General features: G+C 27.0%; 3 protein-coding genes across 6 annotated transcripts in view; 2 read left to right on the forward strand and 1 right to left on the reverse strand.

Moving 5' to 3' along the window:
• The window catches only part of LOC126907354 (odorant receptor 33b-like), a 91440-nt gene extending 76022 nt beyond the window's left edge, over positions 1-15418 (forward strand). The window contains exons 2-7 of the mRNA XM_050688573.1: positions 8678-8871; positions 9066-9135; positions 9347-9446; positions 9750-9869; positions 10647-10805; positions 14611-15418. Of these exons, the coding sequence (XP_050544530.1) occupies positions 8751-8871; positions 9066-9135; positions 9347-9446; positions 9750-9869; positions 10647-10805; positions 14611-14730 (690 nt within the window). The 5' untranslated portion in view covers positions 8678-8750 and the 3' untranslated portion in view covers positions 14731-15418. The remainder of the gene's footprint in view (positions 1-8677; positions 8872-9065; positions 9136-9346; positions 9447-9749; positions 9870-10646; positions 10806-14610) is intronic.
• Positions 1-25960, reverse strand: part of LOC126907346 (trace amine-associated receptor 1) — a 326541-nt gene that overhangs the window by 152517 nt on the left and 148064 nt on the right. The gene's annotated exons all lie outside the window — the stretch shown is intronic.
• Positions 23489-25960, forward strand: part of LOC126907358 (uncharacterized) — a 13561-nt gene continuing 11089 nt past the window's right edge. The window contains exons 1-4 of one of the 2 annotated variants that reach the window (XR_007704490.1): positions 23489-23593; positions 24458-25230; positions 25339-25416; positions 25838-25914. Coding sequence is in view for 1 of the 2 variants with exons in the window: in XM_050688579.1 (XP_050544536.1) it covers positions 25370-25416; positions 25697-25796 (147 nt within the window). In the remaining variant the exon portion in view is untranslated. Of the gene's footprint in view, positions 23664-24457; positions 25231-25338; positions 25417-25696; positions 25797-25837; positions 25915-25960 lie in introns of those variants that run through there. The other variant, XM_050688579.1, reaches the window with a different exon arrangement.

Genomic DNA, 25960 nt, shown 5'->3' on the forward strand with positions numbered 1-25960 from the left:
TTATATTGATATGTTCATTTTTGAAAAAGTTATGGCACTTTAAAGTAAAAAAAATTAAAAAAATTTCGAAAATTAGCGATTTTTAAATTTGTAATTTTTTTGGAGGTTTCCCCCATTTACGGGGAACGAGGGAATTTTTTTCAATTTTTGAGGATAATGTCTTCGACTAGATACGATTTGTGATCTTTGACGTATCATTGAAAGAAATCGGTTCGGTGAGAGCTGAGAAAAAGTGGTAACAGACACAAAAATAAAAAAACACATCTTAGTAAAACCAATACCTTCTCAGCTTCGCATCGAAGCTAAAAACCAATAAAACTAAAGTTGTTAAAAAGATTTACTCAATTGAGCGTATTATAAAATTTGATTATAATTGTAAAAATCCATCGTTAAATTCAGGTGAAACTAAAAATCTTTTTTTTTAAATTTATGATTTATATAGCAACATATTACAAAAAAAATTGGAATATTATAGACTGATAGTAGCACACACAAATAGAGTTAATAAATTAATAAATTACAAAGTAAAATTATTTACTTTTGTAGTTGAATAATTTTATCATATCAAATCTAATTCGACAATAAATACTTTAAGAATATTAGACATTAATGATTTTAATTGTTTGTATGGAAAAAGCTGGTTAAGCTACTTTTTATTTGAATAAGGAATATTTTTTCGATTTTTAAGAGTAATAACTTAAACTAAATACGAATTGTAATCATTTGACATATCGTTGAAAAAAGTAAGTTTAGTAGTGAGGGTTGGCAAAATAAATCTTAAATTAGGTAGTCGAGGTTAAATTAACAAAGATATTAATATTTAACATTAAATTTCTTTTTCTATTTTTTGATGAAATAGACTGTATTATAAAGCATGGGGTATTATTCACGGGTCTATATATTATAATACTATATTTATTTTATAGTATATCATGCAATTTTAAGTAATTATATGCTCTTTTGAATTACTGGGCATTTAAATGTCAACCATTTCTCGTCAAAGGGAAATAGTGGTCATTTCTTTTTGGTCACGGTAGTATTTACATAAATAATAAAAAATAATAAAATTTACCTTATTTTTATTAAAAATACTTTCAGTATACAGCCAGTAGTTACATAGTGATATCCAAAAGGTAAATTTTCAGTTTATCGTAAATTTAATGAAATTATATTTTGTTTAATGATAATTATTGATATATAAATAATATAAATGATATTATTTGTCATAATTGTATAATATAACATTTTTAATATATTTAATTGTATAGAGGAATAGAAAAAATTTAAATATAGTGTTTAAAAAGTAAGATATAAAACAATAGATACCAAAAATTAGAAAAGTATAAACATTTTACTTATCTTATTAGACATCATGCATAATATAAAATGATTAATTTTTTATGCCTACGCAATATTTTTAAAAGCATAAAAACAATTATTCTTTCCCTGCTTTCACCCCTTTAAAATAGTGTTAACTTAAGTTTTTTTTAATTAAAGTTGATACTATTTTAATGGGTTGATAAGATGTATGATTACTTTTTTTTTTTTTTAATTATAGAATACTATTAACTCCTGATAAAAAAATTAAACATGTTTCAAAATGCGGGCCATAGGATATAAATGTAATAAAATAAAAAGCTGTGGTAGGCGGAAAGGAGGAAAGGGTTGTAAGTAGGAGCGAAATTTGGGAAGGGTTAGGATATGCAACTGCACCCCTTACTTTAAAAACAGTCCCAATTAGCCTGAATTAATAATGCACCATTTTTTTATACATTAATTCAAATTTCAAAAATATTCGTATCGGATGCAAGATGTTGTTATTGTTATTGATGTTCGTAACAGTGTTAGCTTCGATGTGAATCGGAGAAGGTTAATAATATTAATATTACCATGATGTGTTTATTATATTTTTTTTTTTTTTTGTATCTGTCATTACTTTTTTTCAGCTTTCACTAGACCAATTTTTCTCAACGATACGTCAAAAGATTACAAATCGTATTTAGATGAAGAAATTAACCTCAAAAATTGAAAAATTTTCCCTAGTTCCCCGTAAATGATGAAATCTCCCAAAAAATTACGATTATTAAAATCGGTAAATTTTGACATTTTTTCACTTTTTTCTAAAAACTGCTATAAATTGTTGAATGATGAACAAATCAAAATAATTTTTTTATTTAAACACCTTACGTATTTCTTTTCCATTTGATATCGATTTTATGATAATCTAACTATTTACTTTCCCAAAAAGGGGGGAATAAAAAAAAATACTTTTTTACAAAACTCAACTTTTCAACTTAAGTTTCAAGTTCCAGAAATACTACGNACTTTCCCAAAAAGGGGGGAATAAAAAAAAATACTTTTTTACAAAACTCAACTTTTCAACTTAAGTTTCAAGTTCCAGAAATCATAAAACATAGTCTTTAAAACATAAGTCAAAATAAACTTATGTTACGTATTATAAATTTAAAAAATTGTTCCGACGACCTATCGTCTTTATATAAATTGCTGCCGAAGTTAAAATATATGCTATTTTTGTGTTCAAAGTTTATTTTTTTTTGTTTATTTTAAAATACCTTATAAGGATTTGCCATAGTAATAAGTCCAACAATTTTTTTTAAAAGTTGCATAAATCCAACTAAAATTTAATATAAATATTTTTTTCTTCTTTTTCCTTACCCTAATTCCAACTACTTGAGGTTAGCCACTCTTATCCTAAACTTCCACTTGACACAATATCTCATATCACATTCAATTTCTACACTCCTGTATGACTCTTTTAAATATCGTCACCACAATTCTGTCCCTCCTATAATTTGGAATTTTCGCTTCTAATAAGATTTTATATAAAAGTTCTTTCAACCACCTTATGCCAACAACGCCTAATATTTTCCTTACTTCTACTGGCCCTACTGCTTTATTCTTTTTCTTTGATGCCACAGCCTCCCTACCTCTTATCACTAATTAAATCTACTAGTCTCTCATTCCATATTAAATACATATATAAACTTATTTTGATTGTTTTACCTCCTCAAAGTTAAGAAAAGTGACATTGAATTTTTGAAAACTTGAAAATTTGTATAAAAAATAGAACTTTTTCATTTTAACTTATGAAAATGTTCCAGAAGTACTGCGTTTTTTAAATATATGTTAAAATAAATCTTTTTTTATGTACTAGAAGTTCAAAAAAAAAAAAAAATTTGCAACGACGACCTATTTTTTATGTGCAAATGGCAGTCAATGTAGAACAAAAAATAGAAGTTTATTTTGCTTTTGAAAAAATCCACCAATTTCTTAGAATTAAATACTATCTACAAATTTGCATGGAAGCATTTCTTATGATGGTGATTTCAATCACTGTCAAATATCATTTATACTTGCCCCAACTATGCCATGTCCTAACTGTGCTACGACCCCACTGTACTGGGTTGGATTTTTTTTGTTTAATTAAGTAGGTATATCTATTTTTATATGGCCTGATATAATTTTAAAATGGCCTACGTCTATTTGGCGCCACAAATACGCTTATGGTAATTAAAAAGATTGACATCAATGTAAACATCGCTTCGAATGAGCGATATATTTGTAAAAAGTAATAAAATAATTATCGGTCAGAAAAGTTCTTAAAATGGATAATTATTTATATTGAAAAATTATTCTAGAAATTTCTCGAGTATTCTCGAAACTTCTATTTTAATTCATTACATAAATTTGGCTCACATCAACACAGTAAAACCAATATAAACAAACACGTTACCCAAAAAAATTGGAATAGTATTCATTAATATTTGTAAATCTTAAATACAGATCAAGATGTAACATTGAACTTTTTAACAAATAAATACGAAACATTTAGATACGGAGAGCTGCTCGCCTAGCCCGTACACTATAATCATCACTGCTTCGTGATGACCCATGTATAAAGCTAAATGGTTTTTAAATTTTTTAGAAAATAACTAAACAGAAAATTGATTTGGCGGAAACAACATGGTCTATTTTGGCAAAAACAATAAAGCTTTTCCCAAATCTCCCTTTGTGGGCAAGTTTTTAATAAAAATATATCAAAAGAAAGAGAAATACCTAAGGTATTTATAGAAAATAAATTGTTAGTTAATTAATTTTATAAATAAACAGTTTTAAGTTAAAAAAGCTTATAAAATTTCGAATATTATAGACTTTAAAAACCTGATTGTTTGGGGGATTTTCCTTATTTACGAGGAACACGAGATTTTTTATGGTTTTTTGAACAAGACACGATTTTTAATCTTTCAAAAGAATCAGCCCTGTGAATTAAGAATTAGTGGTAATAGAAAAAAAAACCCAGCACAGTGGGATTGTGGCACAGTGGGGACGCGGCATAGTTGGGTCTAGTATAGATGATATCTGACAGTGATTTAAATCACTATCATAAAAAGCTCTTTGATGCAAACCTATAAATAACGTTTAATTTTAAAATTGGTAGATTATTCCAAAAGCTACATGATCTCCTACAGTGATGAGCAAAAGTGAACACTAATGAGAAAGTTTTGAGAAAAAGGATTATAAAGTAACAACACATACGTTTTAAATTATTCAAAAATGTTATGTATTTGGAAAACAAAATTGAAGCGTATTAGATGAAAAAATACAAACAATAAGTAGCGAGTTACTAGATAACAAATTTTTAAAAGTACTCACTTTTGCATTGGTATTTATTATAGATATATTCCGGCATTGATATTTTGTTCACAAGCCTTTAGCCTTTATCACTGCTTCCATCCTTCGTGAAATGCTTTTGACCAATGACTCGCAGTTATTTACATCAATTTTTGTACATTCTTCTCTAATTCTTTCCCACAAATTGTCGAGTGAAGTAGGTGGACCATAGTACTCACTATACAATTTTCTTTTTAAATATGCCCAAAAATTCTCTATTGAGTTTAGGTCAGGACTTTGAAATGGCCAGTCCATAGTTTTAAATTGTTGATTGGAAAGCCATTGTTTGACGGATTTCGCCGTAAGCTTGGGGTCATTATCCTGTTGAAAAATTACTTCATTGTTTGGTATTGGCATTTTTACAATCACAATTAGCAAATTTCTTCATAGAATATTTTTATACATATATTGATTCATAGTAGATATAATTTTGAGAATGGGTCAGGTCAATACGCAGTAAAACAGTCCTATAGCATGACAGATCCTCCACCATGCTTAATCGTCTGCTTGACATAGGAAGGTTTGAGGCTCTCGTCAGTCCTTTTCCAGAACCAGGACCTTCCGTCAGAGCAGTATCTATTGATTTTGTTTTCATCCGACCATGTTATCCTCCTCCAGTCTTGTTCTATCCAGTGTTTATGATCTTTAGCAAACTTTAGCCTGCCCTTCATATTTTTTTTGGAAATTGCGGGTTTTTTATTTTTTTTGGCACACACAAAATTTTGTTCCTTGAGAATTCTCGAAGCTGTCCACTCGCTCACTTTTTTCCTCGTGTGTTGTTGCAATAGATTGGCCGTCATTGAAGATGAAGGTGCTTCTTCCGCTTGTAAAAAGTGAGCAAGTCTTCGCTTATCTTGTGGGGTAGTACACTTTTAGTCGGGGTGAAGCGTTAGGACAACCCTTATTTTTTATTTTTTGCACTGTCGCTTGGCTGACGCCATACTATCGAGCCACTTCTTTAGTTGATTGACCCGATTTTAGCATCGAAACAATTTGTGTCGTTTTTTGAGGAGTAATTTTCATTACTAAAGTTCACTTTTGCTCGTCACTGTATTTCCTTATTTATATTCTGATTACAAGATTTATGATTTATTAGTGTAATATATTACTATATATTTATAATATATAAATATTCAGAATGGAACAGATCTAACTGACAACTCACATAAGTCATGATCTACATAACATTTTATACTTTTTTTTTAAATAAATTTTTACAGTATAGAAGTATATTTAAAACAATTTTTATGTTATTTTTCGCAATTACAAAAATTTTTTTTAAGATTTAAAAATAGCCATCTTATAGATAAATTATAAAGATAAATTTTTATACCAAAAACTTAATATAGCATTTTGAAATTTGTTAAATTTGGATTTTTTATAAAAATTTTCCTATGGTATCAAATATTAGTCCATATTATTTAAAGTACGGAAGTAAACACTTATTACGTTATTTACTTGTAACCGCACACGATTTCTTTTTCATGGATAATAATAACGTTTAACACGATTTTTACAGAAATGATTATCTCTAATCTTTATTACAAAAGTTAGAAACACTATCGTATGTTAACTACAAATGTTGGATGGTTAGCCAAGTTAAAAGTGATAACAATTATTAATTTGCGTGATTTTATCATTGATATCATATTATTATATAATATTCCTTGTCAGGAGATTTGAAAATAAATGTACTTATTGACTATTATTCACGTATAAATTTATGAAACAAATTTATGCAATTTAAAACTCAATGTGGTTTAGAGAACGTTTTTATCTTTTTTTTTAATGAACTGAAATATACTACTACTTGTTTTTTTATGTCAATTAAAATCACTTTTTTAAGTGGTAATAATTTTCATGGAAAAGAAATCGCGTACTGTTACCAGTAAATAACATAATTAGACAATGTTTACTTCTTTACTTTTCATAATATGGACCAACATTTGATACCATAGGAAAATTGTAAAAAAAATCAAATTTTAACAAAATTTTTCTTTAAAATTTATTTATAAAATATCTTAAAAAGAATTTTAATATAAAAATTAATTTTTAAAATATTTTTTGTTATTGCAAAAATAATATAAAACATATTTTAAATATAGTTCTATATTGTAAAAATAAAAAAAAAACAAAAAGTTATATGAGTTGTCAATTAGATCTGTTTTACTCTGTATAAAGGGAAATGGTCCGATTTTAAAAAAAAAGTATGTCTAATTAATATAAATAGTATTTATCACACAAAAATTATATTGATACATTATTCTAAAAGTTATGGCATTTTAAAGTTAAAAATATGAAAAAGAATTGTTTATAAAAATCCTAGTTTTTTTTTTTTAATATTGATTAATGGTCTGTTTTTACCATGAAAACAAAATAAAGTGAACATTTTTTTTTTTCATAATAAAGTATATTATATTAGCTTTAATTTAAGATATAAAAGTGTCAGTATTTCCGGATCTCTTTCAAAAGTAAAATTCAAAAAGTTAATTTATTGTGAAAATGTTACTATTTTGAAACCCTTCCTATGGACTAGTAAAGGGTTAAATGTTTACAAAAATATATCAAATGATAGGTAAATACCTAAGTCATTTATAAAAAAAATAATATTGATTCGGTCATTTTAAAAATAGTTATGGCAATTTTAAGTACAAAAAAAATGAAAATTACGTTCCTTATTTACGGGGAACAAAGAAATTTTTTTCAATTTTTGAGTGTAATGTCTTTGACTGGATGTGATTTGTGATCTATTGACGTATCGTTGAAAGAAATCGGTTCAATGAAAGCTAAGAAAAAGTGGTAATAGACACACAAAAAAAAAAATACGTGATGATAAAATGAAGTCTTCTCAGCTTCGAATCATCAAAGCTAAAATAATATAACNAAAAAAAAAATACGTGATGATAAAATGAAGTCTTCTCAGCTTCGAATCATCAAAGCTAAAATAATTTCGGGTTGACAAATACTTCTGTACCAATATTTTGCAATAATTTAAACTAGTGGAGGAGAAGTAGAGTGGGTATGTTTATTATAATATCTAGGTATTTATGGACTAAACTAATTGTCACGTCATATTATAAAAGATCTAATAATTTTGAAAATACTGGTTCAAAAGTTTATATCATCATAAAGAAGAAGAAGGGAGAAGGGATCAGTTTTTTTTATTAAAATTATAGAATTTAAGATACTATTAACTTCTGAGAAATATATATTAAGTATGTTTTTACTATTAAAAATATTGCATAAAGCATAGTTAATCATTTACTACGTACAGCCCAATTTAATAAAACATTTTTTTTGAGTGTAAGTCATATATCAATTGATCTATTTATTTAGTAAAAAAAAAGAAAAATACTTATTACTTAATATAAATGTAATTAAATGTAATATTTATAAATTTTTTTAGGTACAATTACTTATTTAAGTGCAAAATTGCAATAAACGGAAGTAAAATGCAAAATAAAGTTCGAGAGAAGTTTGTTCTAAACGATCAAACATTAAGATATCTAAGACTGTATTATAATTTTAACCCTTTCAATCTGACTGCAATTCGTAGTTTCAAGTTTTACCAATTCCTATATTCTCTATTATTATTAGTGGAATTTATTGAAATAAACTGCTATGTGTTTATTGGTTTTTGCTATGTGACAAATGATTTATTATCAGTTGTGCAAATACTTATAAATGTAATGTGCTCTATTTTAATATTTATCAACACCTATAGACTTTCCACAAAATATGATGAATTAAGAAAATTAATCGATGCAACGAGTAGCGACTTTCTGTCTTCTAGTTATAAAGGAAAGTGCATATTCGAAAGCAATAAATCTATGTGTACTAAAATAATAAACATATTCACTATGATATATTTTTTGGGAGGGATACTTTGGATTTTAAGTCCATTGTTTATAAAAGAATTTACTTTTAAAAAAAGAGATGGCAGTCTAATCATTTTTCAAAACAATGTCCTAAACTCATTTTTCAGTTTCATACCAATTTCAGTATATGATCGAATTTACCCAATTGTATATCTATTAGAAGCTATTGAATTATTACATATGATGTATGGTTTAATTTTCTACAATGTAATAGTTGTACAATTTTGTTGGATGTTATCTGCTCATTTAAAAATCGTTGCTTTTAAATGCAAAAAATTTGGACAAATTAATGTTGAATTTGGTATGTGTAACGCTATAGATTATTTTTTATTATATAATTTTTTTTTGACAACACAAGGAAAACATAATTTTTTTAACACTACTAATGTTTAAAAATAATTGATTATGATTATATTATATGTTATATTTATAATTACATAGAAGAAAATGGCAATTTCTTTTATAGCTAATAATTTTTACTTATTTTCTGAATAGGTCAGAGAAACGACTTTAATTACATGATTAACTTCAAACAATTACTTTTGGACCATACAAAGTTAAACGTGTAAGTTGATTATATATTGTAAAAATCTTACATTTGTTATTATCATCATATTATGAACATTTTTCGCATTTTTATACAATTTTTAATTTTTAAATGAAATTATATAACTATTCGTTAACATCTTCTAATGCATTATAAAATCTTATTCATAACATAGTAGATAATCCGATAACTGTAATGTAACTATTTTAACTATTATTAATTTTATTAGTTCAATTAAGCAATTTTATGAAATCATGAAACCAATGATATTGTTTAGTTTTGGGTTCTTTTTCAATGCTTTTATTGCTTTAACATATATGTGTATTTTGGTATGTATATTTCAGATTTACCGATAAAGTAATTTTTTTAGGGCTTGAAACCGATTAAAACTAAATTTTTTTAACCTAAAAGTGGTTTTGTCTTTTCATAGAACCACTTTAAAATATTATTTTATTACTAACTGAATGTAACTGGTATTAGGCAGTTCACGTTAATTAAATTTTTACTTATATTGGTTACCAATTTTAAGTAAAATTCTATTAAAACCGGAATCGATCAATTTTTTTTTCTGTAACGGTTTCAAGCTTTGGGTTTGTGTAATATTTATAAATTGATAAGAAATTTGTTTGCAGAATTACTTTAATAATGAACGTGTTTTATCAATTAATTCAATGAAATTATTAAATTCAACATTAATTCTATTAATCACTTTATTTATTATGTGTTATTTTAATAGTTATCTTGAAAATCAAGTAAGAGAACAAAGTCAAGTAAATTATATTTTTTACAATTTTTCAGTAATTTTTTTTATGGCTTATTGAGTTAAATATTTTTAATATAGTTTTGATTTTTAACAATTAACCACAAGTGAATAATATTTGTTGTATAATATAATTTTGTCAAATAAAAATTCAAACTAAATTTATAATGTATGTATATCATTGTTTTATGTGTATGATTGCGGAGTTCAAACAAGTAGTCTAAATCGCAGGGCGTGGGTCCATTTCACCTTGACCTGATTATGGGTTAAAAATAAATTGTTAATAATTATAAAATAAACTAAATAGATAACTTCATCAGTGAATGAAAGGTTAAGAGTCTTTCATATTTTGAAGTTTTTTATTAATTTTTTTTATTTTATATTATTTCTTTTAATTTTTACTTACTACAAAGAAAGAATTAACAAAGATGTAACTTAACACATCGAGTTATCGTTTGAGTAATTGGAAATATTATATAAGAATATTTCAAATCAAATATATTTTGTAATATATCTATGAGATATAGTTTTACTAACTATTTGTTTCAAAATATTTTACAAAGTTTTTGATAATAATATTTTGTGCACTATTAGAATATGAAAACTGATATGTAAGAATAGGTTAATCTTTTTTGGAAAAATAATCGTGTATTTTTAAATAAAATTAATTATTATGTTATCATAGTATTTGAAAATTTATGATTCACCATAATCCATACATTTAAGTAGCTTCTTTTTATAAATTTATTCTTATTATGATATTTTTCAGATAAATGAAGTAGAGTTTGCTATGTATAGTATTGATTGGATCGACAAAAGTATAAAATTTAAAAAAATGCTCTTGTTGACTATGAGTTTAAATAACGCAAACAGATTGAAGATGAATATTACTCCACAAAAAACATTGAATCTAGGAGTATTTGCCTCGGTAAGTATTTTTATTTTGACGAAAACATTTTTAATAGTAACTTTTAGCTTCAATGTGAAGACGAGAAGATATTAATTTTACTGAGATGTGTTTTAGCTTCGATGCAAAGTTAAGAAGGTTTCAATTTTACTAAAATGTGTTATTTTTTTGTGTCTATTACCACTTTTTCTCAGATCTCGCTTACTGTTTTCTTTCAAGGATTTGTCAAAAGATCTCAAATCATATCCAGTTTTTGAGAGTTATGTTTTCCATAACTCTCAAAAATTGAAAAAAATTCCCTTGTTTCCTGTAAATGGGGGAAATCTCCAAAAAAATATTACAAATTTAGTAAACGGTAATTTTTGACATTATTTAAATTTTTTTTACTTAAAACTGCCTTAACTTTTTGAAAAATAGATGAATAGAAACAAAGTTTTTTTTTATAGATACTTTAGATATTTATCTATTATTTGGTATATTTTTTTTTTGTAAATCTTGCCCAGAGTAAGGGATTCAAATGATAACTCATCAACAAAAAATTTAATTTTTCAACTTAACTTTTGAAAGTGTTCTGGAAATATTGAAACTTTTATAAAAATTTTAAATGAAAGTTTATGTAATATGCTTTATTATAGAAAAAAAAAATTCGAACTCTATTTTTTCTTCGTGGTAAAAATAGTAACTGTATTCAAAAATATACTATTTATGTACTATGATTTTGGGTTTTGTATTTTATTTTAAGATACCTTACAGAGGTTTTTTGAGCTAGAAAAAAATATTAAACTCATTTGATTTTTATTTCATTTATATTCAATAAATTTAATGAATTTAATGAATATTAAGGACCCCATCATTGTAGTCTCTCCTTGTTTAAAGCAATTTCTTATTAAATTATTTTATTATATTTTTTGTGGCTCTCATTTGTTTTCTCAGCTCTTAATTGAACAATTTTCTTAAACGAAACATCAAATTATCATAAATATAATCTAGCTAAAGATATTACCTCAAAAATTTAAAAAAAATCACCTTTATCAAATAAAAATTTACTTAACCAATTTTCTCCATATAAACAATTAACCTTATTAATTTCTAATGTTTTTAAAATATATATTGTTTATTTAGGTTTGGTATAGATTGCAGGTTAGAAGTACAAAGATAAATAATTTTACTTCGTTATCTATTAATTTTTTAACTACATTTGTATGTTCTACTACCATTCTAAACTAATGCTAATTTTTTGATAAACTGTTACTGTTAAAATCATTTCTAAAAAAAATGATTTAGGGTATCACCTGAATTTAACAAATTTTTTTTACAATTATAATCAATTTTGTATAATACGCATATATGAGTCAATTTTTTAACTTTTTGATTAGTGTTTTTTTTTTTAGCTTTATGCGAAACTAAAATGATTTTGTGATACTGTGCGTTTTTTTTATACCTGTTTATACAAATTCTCAACTCTCACTGGACCAATTTTTTATAAGTATTTACTTGTTTTTTATAAATTAATAATAATCTCAAAAATGAGATGATAGAAAAAATTTATTTGCATATTTGATATCAGCAAAAAAATTGGTTTAGAAAAGTATTAACTACTTTATAATTTCTCCATAAAAATTACAATACTAAATTATTAAATATCAATTTAAATATTATATTTAGTTGTTATAATAAATATTTATTCATAAATAATGCTTATAAATCATAAAACTTGTAATTAGGATATAAATAAAAAAATTGAAGTTCATTCTGCTTTTGAAATAATCCACTATTTTCTATATTTAAAATTAAACACTATATACAAATTTCCATCAAAACTTTTTTTGTGGCAGTAATTTTAAATATCATCAATACTTGAGTTAACTATAACACGACCCCACTGTGATGCCGCTTTTATCATAATTGATTATAATATACATCTTATTTAGTGTGTATTTTATTAAAATATATATTATTATTTTCATTATGATTGAAACTTTGTTTATTTATATACTACATTATTAACGTTAGTATCAAAATATCTATTTGCTTTTGTCTTTTGTCTATCACTTTACCCTTATTAATTATTCCCATTAGCCCTGCATTCCTTTCTAATCACTTAATATTCTCTTCAAGTGTAGCAAGTGTATCTAAATCCATTTTTTTTAATTCTTAAAAATTTCTTATGGTAGACTTATGGTAAAATTTCTTATGGTATTTTATTACTTCTCTCTTTGTCATATCTTTATCTATTCTCCTACACTCTCCTTTTAATTTTAGCAAGTACTCCTGTATTGTTTCTGAATCACTCTTTTTTCTTGATTCTACATTTTGTCGTCTAATACGAAACCGCCCGTCCGAATCATTGTTGATTTAGCATCATACCAATTTAATTTTGGGGTTTCCGATTCGATAGCCTTAAAAATCGTTTGCGCTATATCACATGATGTAAGAGATAGTATTATCATTTTCTCCGCGTCATCCAACCTATTGGCGGTTGCAACTCTATCAAAAATAACAATGAATTTATTTGCGTCATTCTTTAAGCTTCCTGAAAATGTTTGAGGTGTTCAGCTTGGGTTTATGGCCATAGTTCTAGGGTTCATTAAAGAAATTTTTGATGGTGAAAAGTTTGGTTTTAATATGAGGATGTTATCGGATAACATTATTATGAGAGCCAACAGTTGTATCGATTTCGACTACGGTTTTATCAAAACGGTTAGGAGTGTTCGAACCACTGAGAAAGCGCTAGTGATATCTGCTGGGGCTGGCAGAATTACTGTAATTCCATCTAAATTTTTGATTTTAGAATCAGAATACTATACATTTTTATCAGATAAAGGTAGTTAGTTAAATAAAAAACACAAAATGCTTATTAAATCCTTACTGTGGCTATTGACCGGTTGTTATTTGTTTAAAAACGTTAAAATATTCAATAATTCCCCTTTAGTACAATATGAAAATAATTCCCTTTATTATTCTTTTGAAAGGTATCAATTTTTTCTTTTAGGAAAATTTGGTGTATTTATTTTGGTAATAATTGACGTGTAGGTTTGCATTTCAAAACTGAAAAGCATGTACCTTTGAAAATTAATACTGCCCTTACTGAATATTTCATATTTCTACGAGTTTTAAAAGTTTTAGAAGTAGAACGATTTTCCTTTCATTTAAAAGATAAAATACTTGTTGTGGCGTAAATTAGAGAATATCGCTATGAAAACCTATCAAATCCTATGAGGATTGTATAATCCTAAATATTTGATTATTATAATTACACTTTAAATAATAGTTATAAAAAGGCATATGGCATATTAGCTTAACTAATAATATAATAATATGAGTATTGAAATTGTTACGCAATAATATTTGAATATAAAGTCAATAAAATATTACTTAACTAGAATAAAATAAAAACCTGTCTAAAATAAAAGAGTGGTATATAAAAATTGTAGTATATTTAGGGGATCCTTCACTGAAAGTTATGATAAAACAAAGAGATCAGCAAATCCATCAATTCTTACGTGTCTATTTAAGGATTTAACCTAAATGCCCGTCAACAGTATTATAAGAGACCAATAGGGGACTGTTGGATGAACTATATCTACCTTTGATACTGTGGTATTTAATTTATATTCCATTAGAAGAACTATCGAGAGTCGCACTACAATAATATATAGGTATATAATATTCTTGGTTAACAACGATATAAATATTTAAGTGACGAAGTATTAAATAATCAATACAACATGGTGAACACTTAGAGATTATTACAATTTAACAGGGAGATGGCCGTTACACACACACACAATAATTCGGTGGTAGCTAATTTAAGTTAATGTTTTAGGTAAAAAGAGTAATAGTCGCAATGATTGTAAAAAGTCAACTGGCATTGGGGACAGTAATATTATTGTACGATAGCTGTGAATTCCAAAAGTGTTTACTTGTGCAGTCCGCCCATCTGTAGTAATACATGTGTCACTGTGTCAATGTTATAAGCCTAATCGGCAGTACAATAACATTGTGGGAAAGGGAATGTGTGATTATATCATTTGATTAAAACAATAATAAATAAATTGGGTTACAATGTGGATCATATAAATAAGATAGAAACTAAGGAGATGATAATAATGTTATAATATACGTATAATAATTAAAAATTAATAATTCATTTTTAGGCGATGCGTGTGTCATATTCAATAGTTTCACTCTTGACAAAAAAAACAAATTTCAAATAAGTTGATTGGATATAAAAATGTATTTAGTAACTTTTGTGTGCTTCATTACGTATTGAGTTTTATTGTATGTAAAAATTTATATTGATTAAGACAAAACATAATTAACTACACTTTATTTTTAAATTGTTGATTATGTTCTTAAGAAATATATAATTATGAACTATTGCTTTATTTATTATAATTCAATTTATATTTAAAATTTCTATTTGTACTATATCAATTAAGTGATATAATAGTGTTCATGCTCTTTGCATTTAATTTTATTATTTAATTTCTTATTGTCTTAATTAAATCTTAAAATAAAACCGTTTTGTTGCATTGCTAACCTTGTAATATCGATATTTATGTTAATGTAACAGCAATCAACTTACTGCCTCGTTCTAATTGATATTGTACAATAATCATGGTATTTATTATAATTACTTTCTACGACTTAGTCTGTTGTTCTCGAAGTTCGTTACCATTACAAGATTTATGCTTTTATTTACATTTCATAGAACAAATTTATATGTCAGTGTTAGGTTACAAAGTTAGACTTATAATTATGTATTGCGATTGAATAGAAATGAATATATACATTTTTAATATGTTTAAATTTATTTTACAATCAAAATTAATTTAAATTAACCTAATTTATAGAATAAAAACGTTGCTAAAATTTCTACAAATTTACAATTTGCTACATTACTTTAAACAAGACAATGCATAATAACTTATATAAATAATAAAAATTGTGATAACGGAACTATTTTAATACCACATCTTTTTTTGTTTCCTCGCCAACTTTCTTATATGATAGTGGCAATTCTTCCAAAAAGGATAAATTTTTGGATTCCACTTCAATTTCAGCTGGTACTGGTAACCTGGATAACGCATCCGCGTGACTGATCTATGTACCTTTTTTATATTGTATTATACATCGATAACTAGATAAAATTATTGTCCATCGTTGTAACCTTGACGTTGATACTACCAGGATATTTTTTGATGAATTAAAAATTGTTTTTAATGGTTGATGATCGGTTACCAAAATAAAATCTAAACCAAACAAATATTTATTAAACTTTTTTACGCCAAAAATTATTGCTAGCACTTCACGTTCAATTTGTGAACAATTTTTAGCTTCGATGCGAAGCTGAGAAGGTATTAATTTTACAATGATGTGTTTTTTTTTTATTTATTTATTTTTTTGTGTCTGTTACCACTTTTTTCAGCTCTCGCTGAACCGATTTCTTTCAACGATACGTCAAAAGATCACAAATTGTATCTAGTCGAAGACATTACCCTCAAAAATGGAAAAAAAATTCCCTGTAAATGGAGGAAATCCCCCAAAAAATTATAAATTTAAAAATCGCTGAATTTCAACATTTTTTTTACTTAAAAGTTTTACTAAAAAGGACCGAATCAATAAAAATTTTTTTTTATGTAGATGCATGATATTATTACCTTTCATTTGGTTTTTTTTTATAAATTTGACCCTTTACCTGCCCACAGGGTGGATTAAAAATGACAACTTTTTCAACTTAATTTTTGAAAGTGTTCCGGAAAGTCTGACACTTTTATATATATCTTAAATTAAATCTTATATAATGTACTTTATTATGGAAAAATAAAATTTCGGACTTAATTATGTCTTCACGGTGAAAACAGTTACCGAGTGTTATTTTTGTGTGAAAATTCTCGGTTTTATTTTTTTAATTTTTAACTTTATAATGCTATAACTTATTGAAAGGTGGATCAATGCAATTTTTTTATGAGAAATAATATTTATATCCATCTTTCATTCGATATACTTTTTTTTTTTAAATAACACCATTTCCCTTTACATATTTATATATTATAAATATATATATTTATTCATATATTACACTTATAAATCATACAACTTGTAATCAGGTTATAAATAAGGAAATAGGAGCTCATGTAGCTTTTGGAATAATATACCAATTTTTTAAAATTAAACACTATCTAAAGATTCGCATCGAAGCGTTTTTTATGATAGTGATTTTAATCACTATCAGTTATCATTATACTTGATTCAACTATGCCACGTCTCCAATGACCCCCCTATGCTGGGATTTTTGGACTATTGGATAGCGTGCTCGACGCAAACGGTATCGGTTTCTTCTCGTTATCGATTATGTGACTCAACTCCTTAACTACTACTTTTTTTTTTTTTCACGATCGTCTTATTGTTGGACGCACTGGGACTACCGTGAGGCATTCCTTCAGGGCTCCCAACGTCGCATTTAAACTCACACCACGGTGTTGTGACTCAGTCCGTTATTAATCAAGAGCTGATTCACAACACGTTTGCCGGACCCAGGGTGGGATCCGTTGACCAGGCCACACCACGTGGAAGTGGGGGTAGGACTTACCTATGGGTTGGCATAAAATATTCATAAAAAACAAAACACACAAATAGTGAGGAAGACAGAAGATACCTTATGTAGGCTTTTCCGGCCCTCACACCTTCTTGGGGCAATCCCTTGCTCGGTGGCCCCCCNTTTTTTTTTTTTTGCAAGAGTGCAATACTCTTGCAGTTTTATTCTTGTTGTTGCAAGATTCTTGCATTTTGAGTCTTGGTCTTGGTCTTGTTCTTGCAAGTCTAGTCTTGTTCTTGTTCTTGGTCTTGCTAAAAAAGTCTTGGTCTTGTTCTTGTCAATTGAGTACAGTCTTGATGTTGGTCTTGCTGATATTATTACAGTCTTGGTCTTGTTCTTGGTTTCGTAGAAATGCAAGACCAAGCCAAGACCGCAAGAACAAGAGTAATTCTGCTCATCACATCTTAGCGGTGGCTGGTGAGACGATGGGTGGTGCAATCACACACGGTGTAGCTAGTATGAAGACGGGATCCATGCCCGGGTCATCGACGCTAATCGTGTAATCGGTTTGCGTTGCCGTTTCCACGGTCACCACCTCCTCCTACGTGGTACGGGTCTGTTCGAGGTCGTTAAAAGAACAGACGCTTCTGATGAGGGCCCTTCGCGGCCAATTTCACATGGTCGTGAGAAGGCACGCCGAGAATCACGTTCTCTAAATATAGTGCCTGTTTTTGAAAAGAGAAAAATCATTTGGCTTAAAACATTCTACAAAAATATGTAATAAAATAAATTTTTTTCATCCCTTCCATTATAAAAACCTTAACTTTATTATTATTCATGGAAAATAAATCGCATACTGTTACTAATAAATAATATAATAAGTGTTCACTCCTGTACTTTACATAATATGGACTAACAAATTGATACCACAGGAAAATTGTAAAAAAAAATCAAAATTTTACAAACATCAATATGTTGTATAGATGTAACTACTGAATTAAAATAAGAGTTTTTGATAATAAACCAGGGAGTAGAAATATTAGGGGATATTAAACGATATATAAATAATTTAAATAAAAATTTAATTATATTAGAGCTATAATTCATAATTATATAAGTAGGGTAATATTGGGAATTCTAGAACCCCTTGCAGTACCACCTCACCAACCAAACATACAGGTGGGTGGGTGTGGTTGGGGGGAGAGGCGTGTCATACAGAAGGCGTGGTTTCTCCATGGTGTGGGTAATGAGAATGCGTGGTCTTATCAATGATGGGGTAAGGAGGAGGTGTGGTCTTATCATAGTTATGGTAAGGGGAAGCATGGTCTTATCATAGTTATGGTAAGGTTAAACATGGTCTTATCATAAATAGTGTAAGGGGAGGCGTTGTTTTATCATAGATAGGGTAAGGGAGGGGTGGTCTCACGATGGTAGGGTTGGACAAGTATATAAAACATGTAAAAAAACATAAACATAAAAAAAAAAAAAAAAAAATTGTTTAAAATAAACGTATATTGCATTGACAAAATAGTGCTGTTATTATTATATAATGAGACAGAGTGAAAATCTCGTTTTTAACGGAATTTGTAATGAAAATATTAATGGATACAAAGACTATAAATACGTTTAAATAATAATGTTTAAAATAATGATTATTACATAGGATTTTATTTCTCTAATAACATCATACAAAAAAACTATGTTTCTATAAAACTCAAATCATTTTTCTTCTTCTTAATTCTTCAGAAAGGCTAAAACATGGTCAAAAACCTAGCTGTATGATATCATATGTATATAAAATACCGTAGGGTATTCTTAGAGTTTTGGTGGATAATACCTTACCATCAAAATGTGACATCTCATTACGTAACTATAGTTTAAATACTTTGGCATACTTACACGTACAACTATTGTATTGTGCAGAAGAGAAATAAATTTGAAGTATATAAATATATATATTTACAGATATGTACACGTATATACATATATTTTTTTGAAAAAATACAATTTTTTACTACATTATGTTACATTAAAAAACAATGTTTTAAAACTACTTATATAGATGTATATTTACAAAAAATATTTTCAATTGTATGTATATGGCTATACATACAGAGCCATCTGTTCCAACTGTTTTAGAACCAATAGCTGAATTACAGTCATCTTTTGATTGATAGTCTCGAAGATACAACATTCCAAAGCGCTGAGTTTTAAAATGTCTGATCGGGTGAGTAACACTCGGCATTCATCTTGTGCTTGTGATTTAAAGACTAGCGAAGACTCTCCTTGAAACGTAGTCTTTGAGAGTGTAACGTATTCATCCTTGAGTAAAATAATTCTTTGTCTTGATACCGGGTCGAGAATTAGGGACAAAATATTACCCATCAACGTATAAATCCGTTGTAGGAAATCTATCGTTAAAAGTATGTAACGGGTTGACGATAGTAAACGAATAGTTACGTTAAATCGATCTTTTGGATTCAATCCTATCTGAACGAATTTACTGGATTGAAATTCTAAACGTAAACAGTGCAATCGATTAATTCACTGTGAGGTTTGGGTTTAACAAATGTTTGTTTGTTATAGAATTTAGCAATTTTAGCGAGAGAACCAGCCATTCTTAAAGGATACAAATATCGACTTAACACATTACCAACACGTTAAAGCAACGTCTGTTTATATAGAAAACCTTATAACGATTATTGCGCCATGCATACACCACGGTGAAATTATTAACTAATTTAAACCAATAGCAATAATTAGTCTAATTGTTACCGATAGATATGTTACAAACAGTTGTAAACACAGGCAGACGGGGTTCAAACAGGATGAACGGGGATTTACTACTTTTATAAACAGCCTACTACATACCATACATAGTACAACGTGCTACAATTATTATAGCGTATACTAAATTTGCTGTATATATTTAATGTGTAAAACTCTTCTTTGTACTGCTTAGTCCTACAGACTTATATTTAATATTCATTATGCAGAAAGACATAAAGTGTAGATAAATACGACAAAATTGTATAAAATAAAAAATAGTATATTTTATTGAATTTTAAATCTTACAAGTTTATGATAATAAATTTTTTTTTATTTCATATAAATAAGTTTAAAAAACAAGGAAAAATATTAACAAATTACTGAAAATCAAACAAATATGCATTTCCAATTTTGCCTCTATATAATAAATGTAATTTGTTATCGTCATTGTTGATATAGTAAGCTTCGATTTCTTCATTAGTTAATTTCAATCTCGAGATAAACACATTCATATTGTTGAATAGACAACCAACAACGACAACCTCATTTCGTGTGCTTGTATTATTCATAGATATGACTTTGTATGGCGTGTGTTCCTCCAGATCACTTAATTTTGAATATCTTTTTAATGTACTCTGATCGTTCAACTGTTTCTTTAATTGCTCCATTCTAAAATAAAAAAATAATAAAGTTTTTAACAACTCTAAACATAACTAGTAACCAAAGTCAGTAGAAAACAGTTTAAATGAAAAATATATATAAATGTATTACTTACTTTATTTTATATCAAAAGACAACAAGTCATAAAAATTCTTCAGGACAACAACAAATAGAAATAATCAGACAAATGGTTTTTGGTATAATCGCTTTAGAAAAGATAATGAATCTGAAATTGATGTGACGTTCTTTTATAGGGGTCAAAGATCTTGTTTAGACAAGTTTGGGTTGGTTTAAACAGGTTCAGATACTACACAAACGATGTCGAAAATATGCTTACCTAAGCGTCTGGCATCCGATGATAAAATTCATACGACATTACTGTACAGTGATCTCCTTGATGTTTGAAATATGCTAACCTAAGCGTCTGGTAGACGATGATAGCAATTGTTCTCATAAAACGCGTAGGCGTGAAAAAAGACAATGTTGCCATTTTTCTCATAAAATGCATACGACAGTGACCATAAATATATTGTAACATCTTTGACGTTGGAAATATGATTACCTAAGCATCTGGCATCCGATGATAAGATTCATACGACATTACTGTACGGTGACCTCTTTGATGTTTGAAATATGCTTATCTAAGCGTCTGGTAGGTAATAATAAAATTTTTAGAAATTATTTATTATATACAATCTATAGACGTGCGGCAAGTTTGTTTACGTCGAGTTTCATCCGCACCCCACCCATTAGGTTAGTTTAAGTTAAGTTTCATTACCCCTTCGCTCATTAGGACTTGTTGTAGGAAGAGGAGACCCCCCTCCCCCCGACTTTGGTTAGTTTTCATTGGGTGTCACCCATTTTGCGCACCTTACACCCAATTGTCTTAATAGAGTTTGTTACAAGTCGTTCAAGGAATAGTCAAGGAAAAGTGTGGTGGCGGCGGCCGCTACTTGACGTACACTATTTCAATGTAATATATACATTTAATGTTAAACGCAGTGAAGATTCGTGGGTGCTGGTGGTAGGGGTGCGACTTTAAATGTAATACCGCTTGTTATAGGTATAAAAAAATATGTCAAATTAAATATAATAAAATAAAATGCAATATACATATTATTATTTTAAAGGCGCAGTAGAAAATAATAATAATAACCAATAGCGATTATACTATTATAGCAACCGATAACGACGAACATAGTTAATTCTAAAAATATATTACCAATTATAGTAATTATATTATTTATATATATAATTAATAGTAAAATACTAATATTAATGAGATGCTTTTTTAAGCATCTGGTAGGTAATGATAAAATACTATGTAAAAATAAAAAAATGCTGACGTCTATGAACGTTATAATATAGCGCTACCTTTGATGTTGGAAATATGCTTATCTAAGCGTCTGGTTACCCATGATAAAATTCTTAGAATTTATTATGCCATAACGACAGACGTTGTTTTTGTTTTTATAAAATGTAGACGGTAATGTGGGTTACAATATGGCGGTACCTTTGATGTTGGAAATATGCTTACCTAAGCGTCTGGTAACCGATGATAAAATTCTTAGAATTTATTATGCCATAACGACAGACGTTGTCTTTGTTCTCATAAAATGCTGACGCCTATGAGCGTTATAATATAGTAATACATTTGATGTTAGAAATATGCTTAGCTATGCGTCTGGTAGATAACGGTTTTATACTTTTACCAATAGCCATAATTTATTAACCATCACCAATTGGCATTAAATTTCGAACATTACATTATCATTTTTTTTAGAAATGATTTATATAGAAACATGTTACCAAAAAAAATTGGAATATTATATGCTGGTAGTAGCACACAATAAATTCATAAAATACAAAGTCAAATTATTGAATTTTGTAGTAGAAAACTTTTATCATATCAAATCTAATTTGACAATAAAAATTTTAAAAATATTAAAAATGAATGATTTTAATTGTATGTATGGATAAAGCTGGTTAAGCATCTTTTTATTTGATAAAGGGAATTTGTTTATAATTTTTAAGAGTAATATCTTTAACTAAATACGAATTGTGTTCATTTGACGTATTATTGAAAAAAGTAGGTCCAGTGAGGGGTAAGAAAATAAATCCCAGCCACAAAAAAAACCTCAAGAATAATATTTTTACAAAATATTTTGACAATATCTCATAAATGCATACTATTTGAAATATTTCTACAATCTGCTCACAATTAATTTTTAAATATTTTTTGAAGAGCATATTTAAAAAAAATAAGAACACCACATTACACTAAAAATATTTCATCAATGTGCTTAAAAAATATTTGTTTATAAATATTATGAAAATGAGAATAAATATAGAATATTTAATTCGATATATTTATACAATATACCATCAATATAATTTTTTTAGCCAGTTACTATTATTTCCCTTTTGTTACGATATTGGATATTATTGTTATCGTGTTATATAATACTTGTATATTAAATATTTTTATTCCACAACCCTAAATAAGTAAACAACCGTTTTCTCTAATTAGTATCAGTTTGAATTGTCCTTATTTTATATTGAATTATGTATTAGTTAAATTATTCTCTTATTTTTTATTTTTGGATTATTTGAGTAGCTAAATTATGAGGCAAGAAATATAATTCACAAAAATTAATAGTATTATAGTTTTTTTTAGTCTACCATAAAATATTAAATAAATTTTATATTCTCTTTAGATTTGCTAGGTAGTTAAATGCCATTTTCCTGTCAAAGGGTAATAGTGCTTATTTCCGTTTTACTACGGCAACATTAATACTTCCAGTATACAGTCAATAGTTAAGTAGTGATTTACATAAAGGTAAATGTTTTTCAGGTCATCGTATATTTAATAAAATTTATATTTTTAGCTTCGATGCGAAACTGAGAAGGTAATGATTTTACAAAGATGTTTTTTTTTTTTTTTTTTTTTTTTTNTTTTTTTTTTGTGTCTGTTACCACTTTTTCTCAGCTCTCACCGAACCGATTTCTTTCAATGGTACATCAAAAGATCACAAATCGTATCTAGTCGAAGACATTACCCTCAAAAATTGAAAAAATTTCTCTCGTTCTCGATCATGTAGATTTTGGAATAATTCGCCAATTTTTTAAAATTAAACACTATCTAAAGATTTGCATCGAAGCGTTTTTTTTTTGATAGTGATGTTAATCACTGTCAGATATCATTATACTTAATCCAACTATGCCACGTCACCACTGTGCCGCGACTCCCCTGTGCTGGGTTTTTTTTAAATAATATAAATGATAATTTCTTAAAGAATTTGGAATACTCCACATATATTAGTAATTGTTTTACATAATTGTATATTTTAAAAATGTTTAATTATTATGGTGTTCAAAAAGTAAAAATATAAGCAATAGCTATAAAAATGGAAAAAATGATTATCCTTTACCTTACTCATTAAACGTCAAACTGATTGTCTGAAGGGGGTAGAAGTAAGTAGGAAGGGTTCAGCTTTTTTTTAATTATAGAATATATTTCATACTTTTATTAATATTACATAAGGCATAGTTAATTAATTACCTTGTACACTCCAAATAAAATAAATAATCTTTTATGAGTGCAAGTCTTATAACAATTACTCAGTTCATTTAAAAAATGAAAAGAACAATCAATTTTATTTGAAATTAACATAATTTGTCTAAATATTTATAAATTTTTTAGGCGTAATTACATATTTAAGTGCAGAATAACAATACACGGAAGTAAAATGAAAAATGAAATTCGAGAGAAGTTTGTTATAAAACGTCGAACATTAAGATATCTAAGTTTGTATTGTAATTTTAATCCTTTCAATCTGACCTCAATTCGGAATTTCAAGTTTTAACAAATGTGTTATGCTCTATTATTATTAGTGGAAATTATTGAAATAAATTTTTATGTGTTTATTGGTTATTACTATGTGATGAACGATTTTTTTTCAGTTGTCCAAATATTTTTAAATGTAATGTGCTCTATTTTAATATTTGTCAATGCTTATAGACTTTCTACAAAACATGATGAATTAACAAAATTATTTGACGCAACGAGTAGCGATTTTTTATCTACTAATTATAAAGAAAAATGTATATTTGAACACAACGAATCTATATGTATTAAGATAATAAACATATACTCTTTTATATATTTTTCGGGGTGGTTAGTTTGGATCCTCAATCCATTGTTTATAAAAGAATTTACTTTAAAAAGAAGAGACGGCAGTCTGGTAATTTATCAAAACAACGTCCTAAATTCAATTCTTAGTTTCATACCTATTTCGATTTATGAGCGAATTTACTCAATTGCATATCTCTTAGAAGCTATTGAAATATTACATATTATGTTTGCTTTAATTGTTTACAATACAATAATTGTACAATTTTGTTGGATGTTATCTGCTCAATTGAAAATCATTATCTTTAAATGTGAATCATTTGGATGCAAAAATTTTGAATTAGGTGTGTAAAATGCTTTAGATAATTTTGTATTTTATTAATTTTTTGTGATAACACAGAAAGAAAACATATTTTTTTATTACTAATTATATTTACTTGTTTTCCAAATAGGACAGAGAAACAACCCCAATTACATTAATACATGATTAATTTGAAACAATTGCTATCAGATCATACAAAGTTAAATGTGTAAGTTGATTAAACGATTTTTAAGTTATTTTTACATTGTAAATATATTATTGTAATTTTTTTAAATATCTATCGTTTAATTTTACGTATATTTAAAATGGTACATTCATTCTTATCATCATGTTATGAAAAATTTCTGTATTTTTGTACATTGATTAATTTTTAAACGAAATTAAATAATTATTCATTAACATTTAAGCATTTTAAAATGTTATTCATAATATGGTAGATAATCTGATTACTAATTTGGTGTTTTATTTTAAATTATTATTACTATTAGTTCAATTAAGAAATTTCATGACATAATGAAGCCGATGACAATGTTTAGCTTTGGGTTCTTTTTCAATGCTTTTATCGCTCTAATATATATGTGTATTTTGGTATGTATATTTAAAATTTACCGATTATGTGATTTTTGCAGGGCTTGAACCAGTTAAATCTGATTTTTTTAATCAAGAAGCGATTCCTTGATTTTTTTAGCTTCGATGCGAAGCTGAGAAGGTATTGGTTTTACAAAGATGTGTTTTTTTTTTTTTTTTTTTTT

This window comes from Daktulosphaira vitifoliae, unplaced genomic scaffold (assembly GCF_025091365.1).
Source record: "Daktulosphaira vitifoliae isolate Bord-2020 unplaced genomic scaffold, ASM2509136v1 Scaffold_5, whole genome shotgun sequence".
Taxonomy (NCBI): domain Eukaryota; kingdom Metazoa; phylum Arthropoda; class Insecta; order Hemiptera; family Phylloxeridae; genus Daktulosphaira; species Daktulosphaira vitifoliae.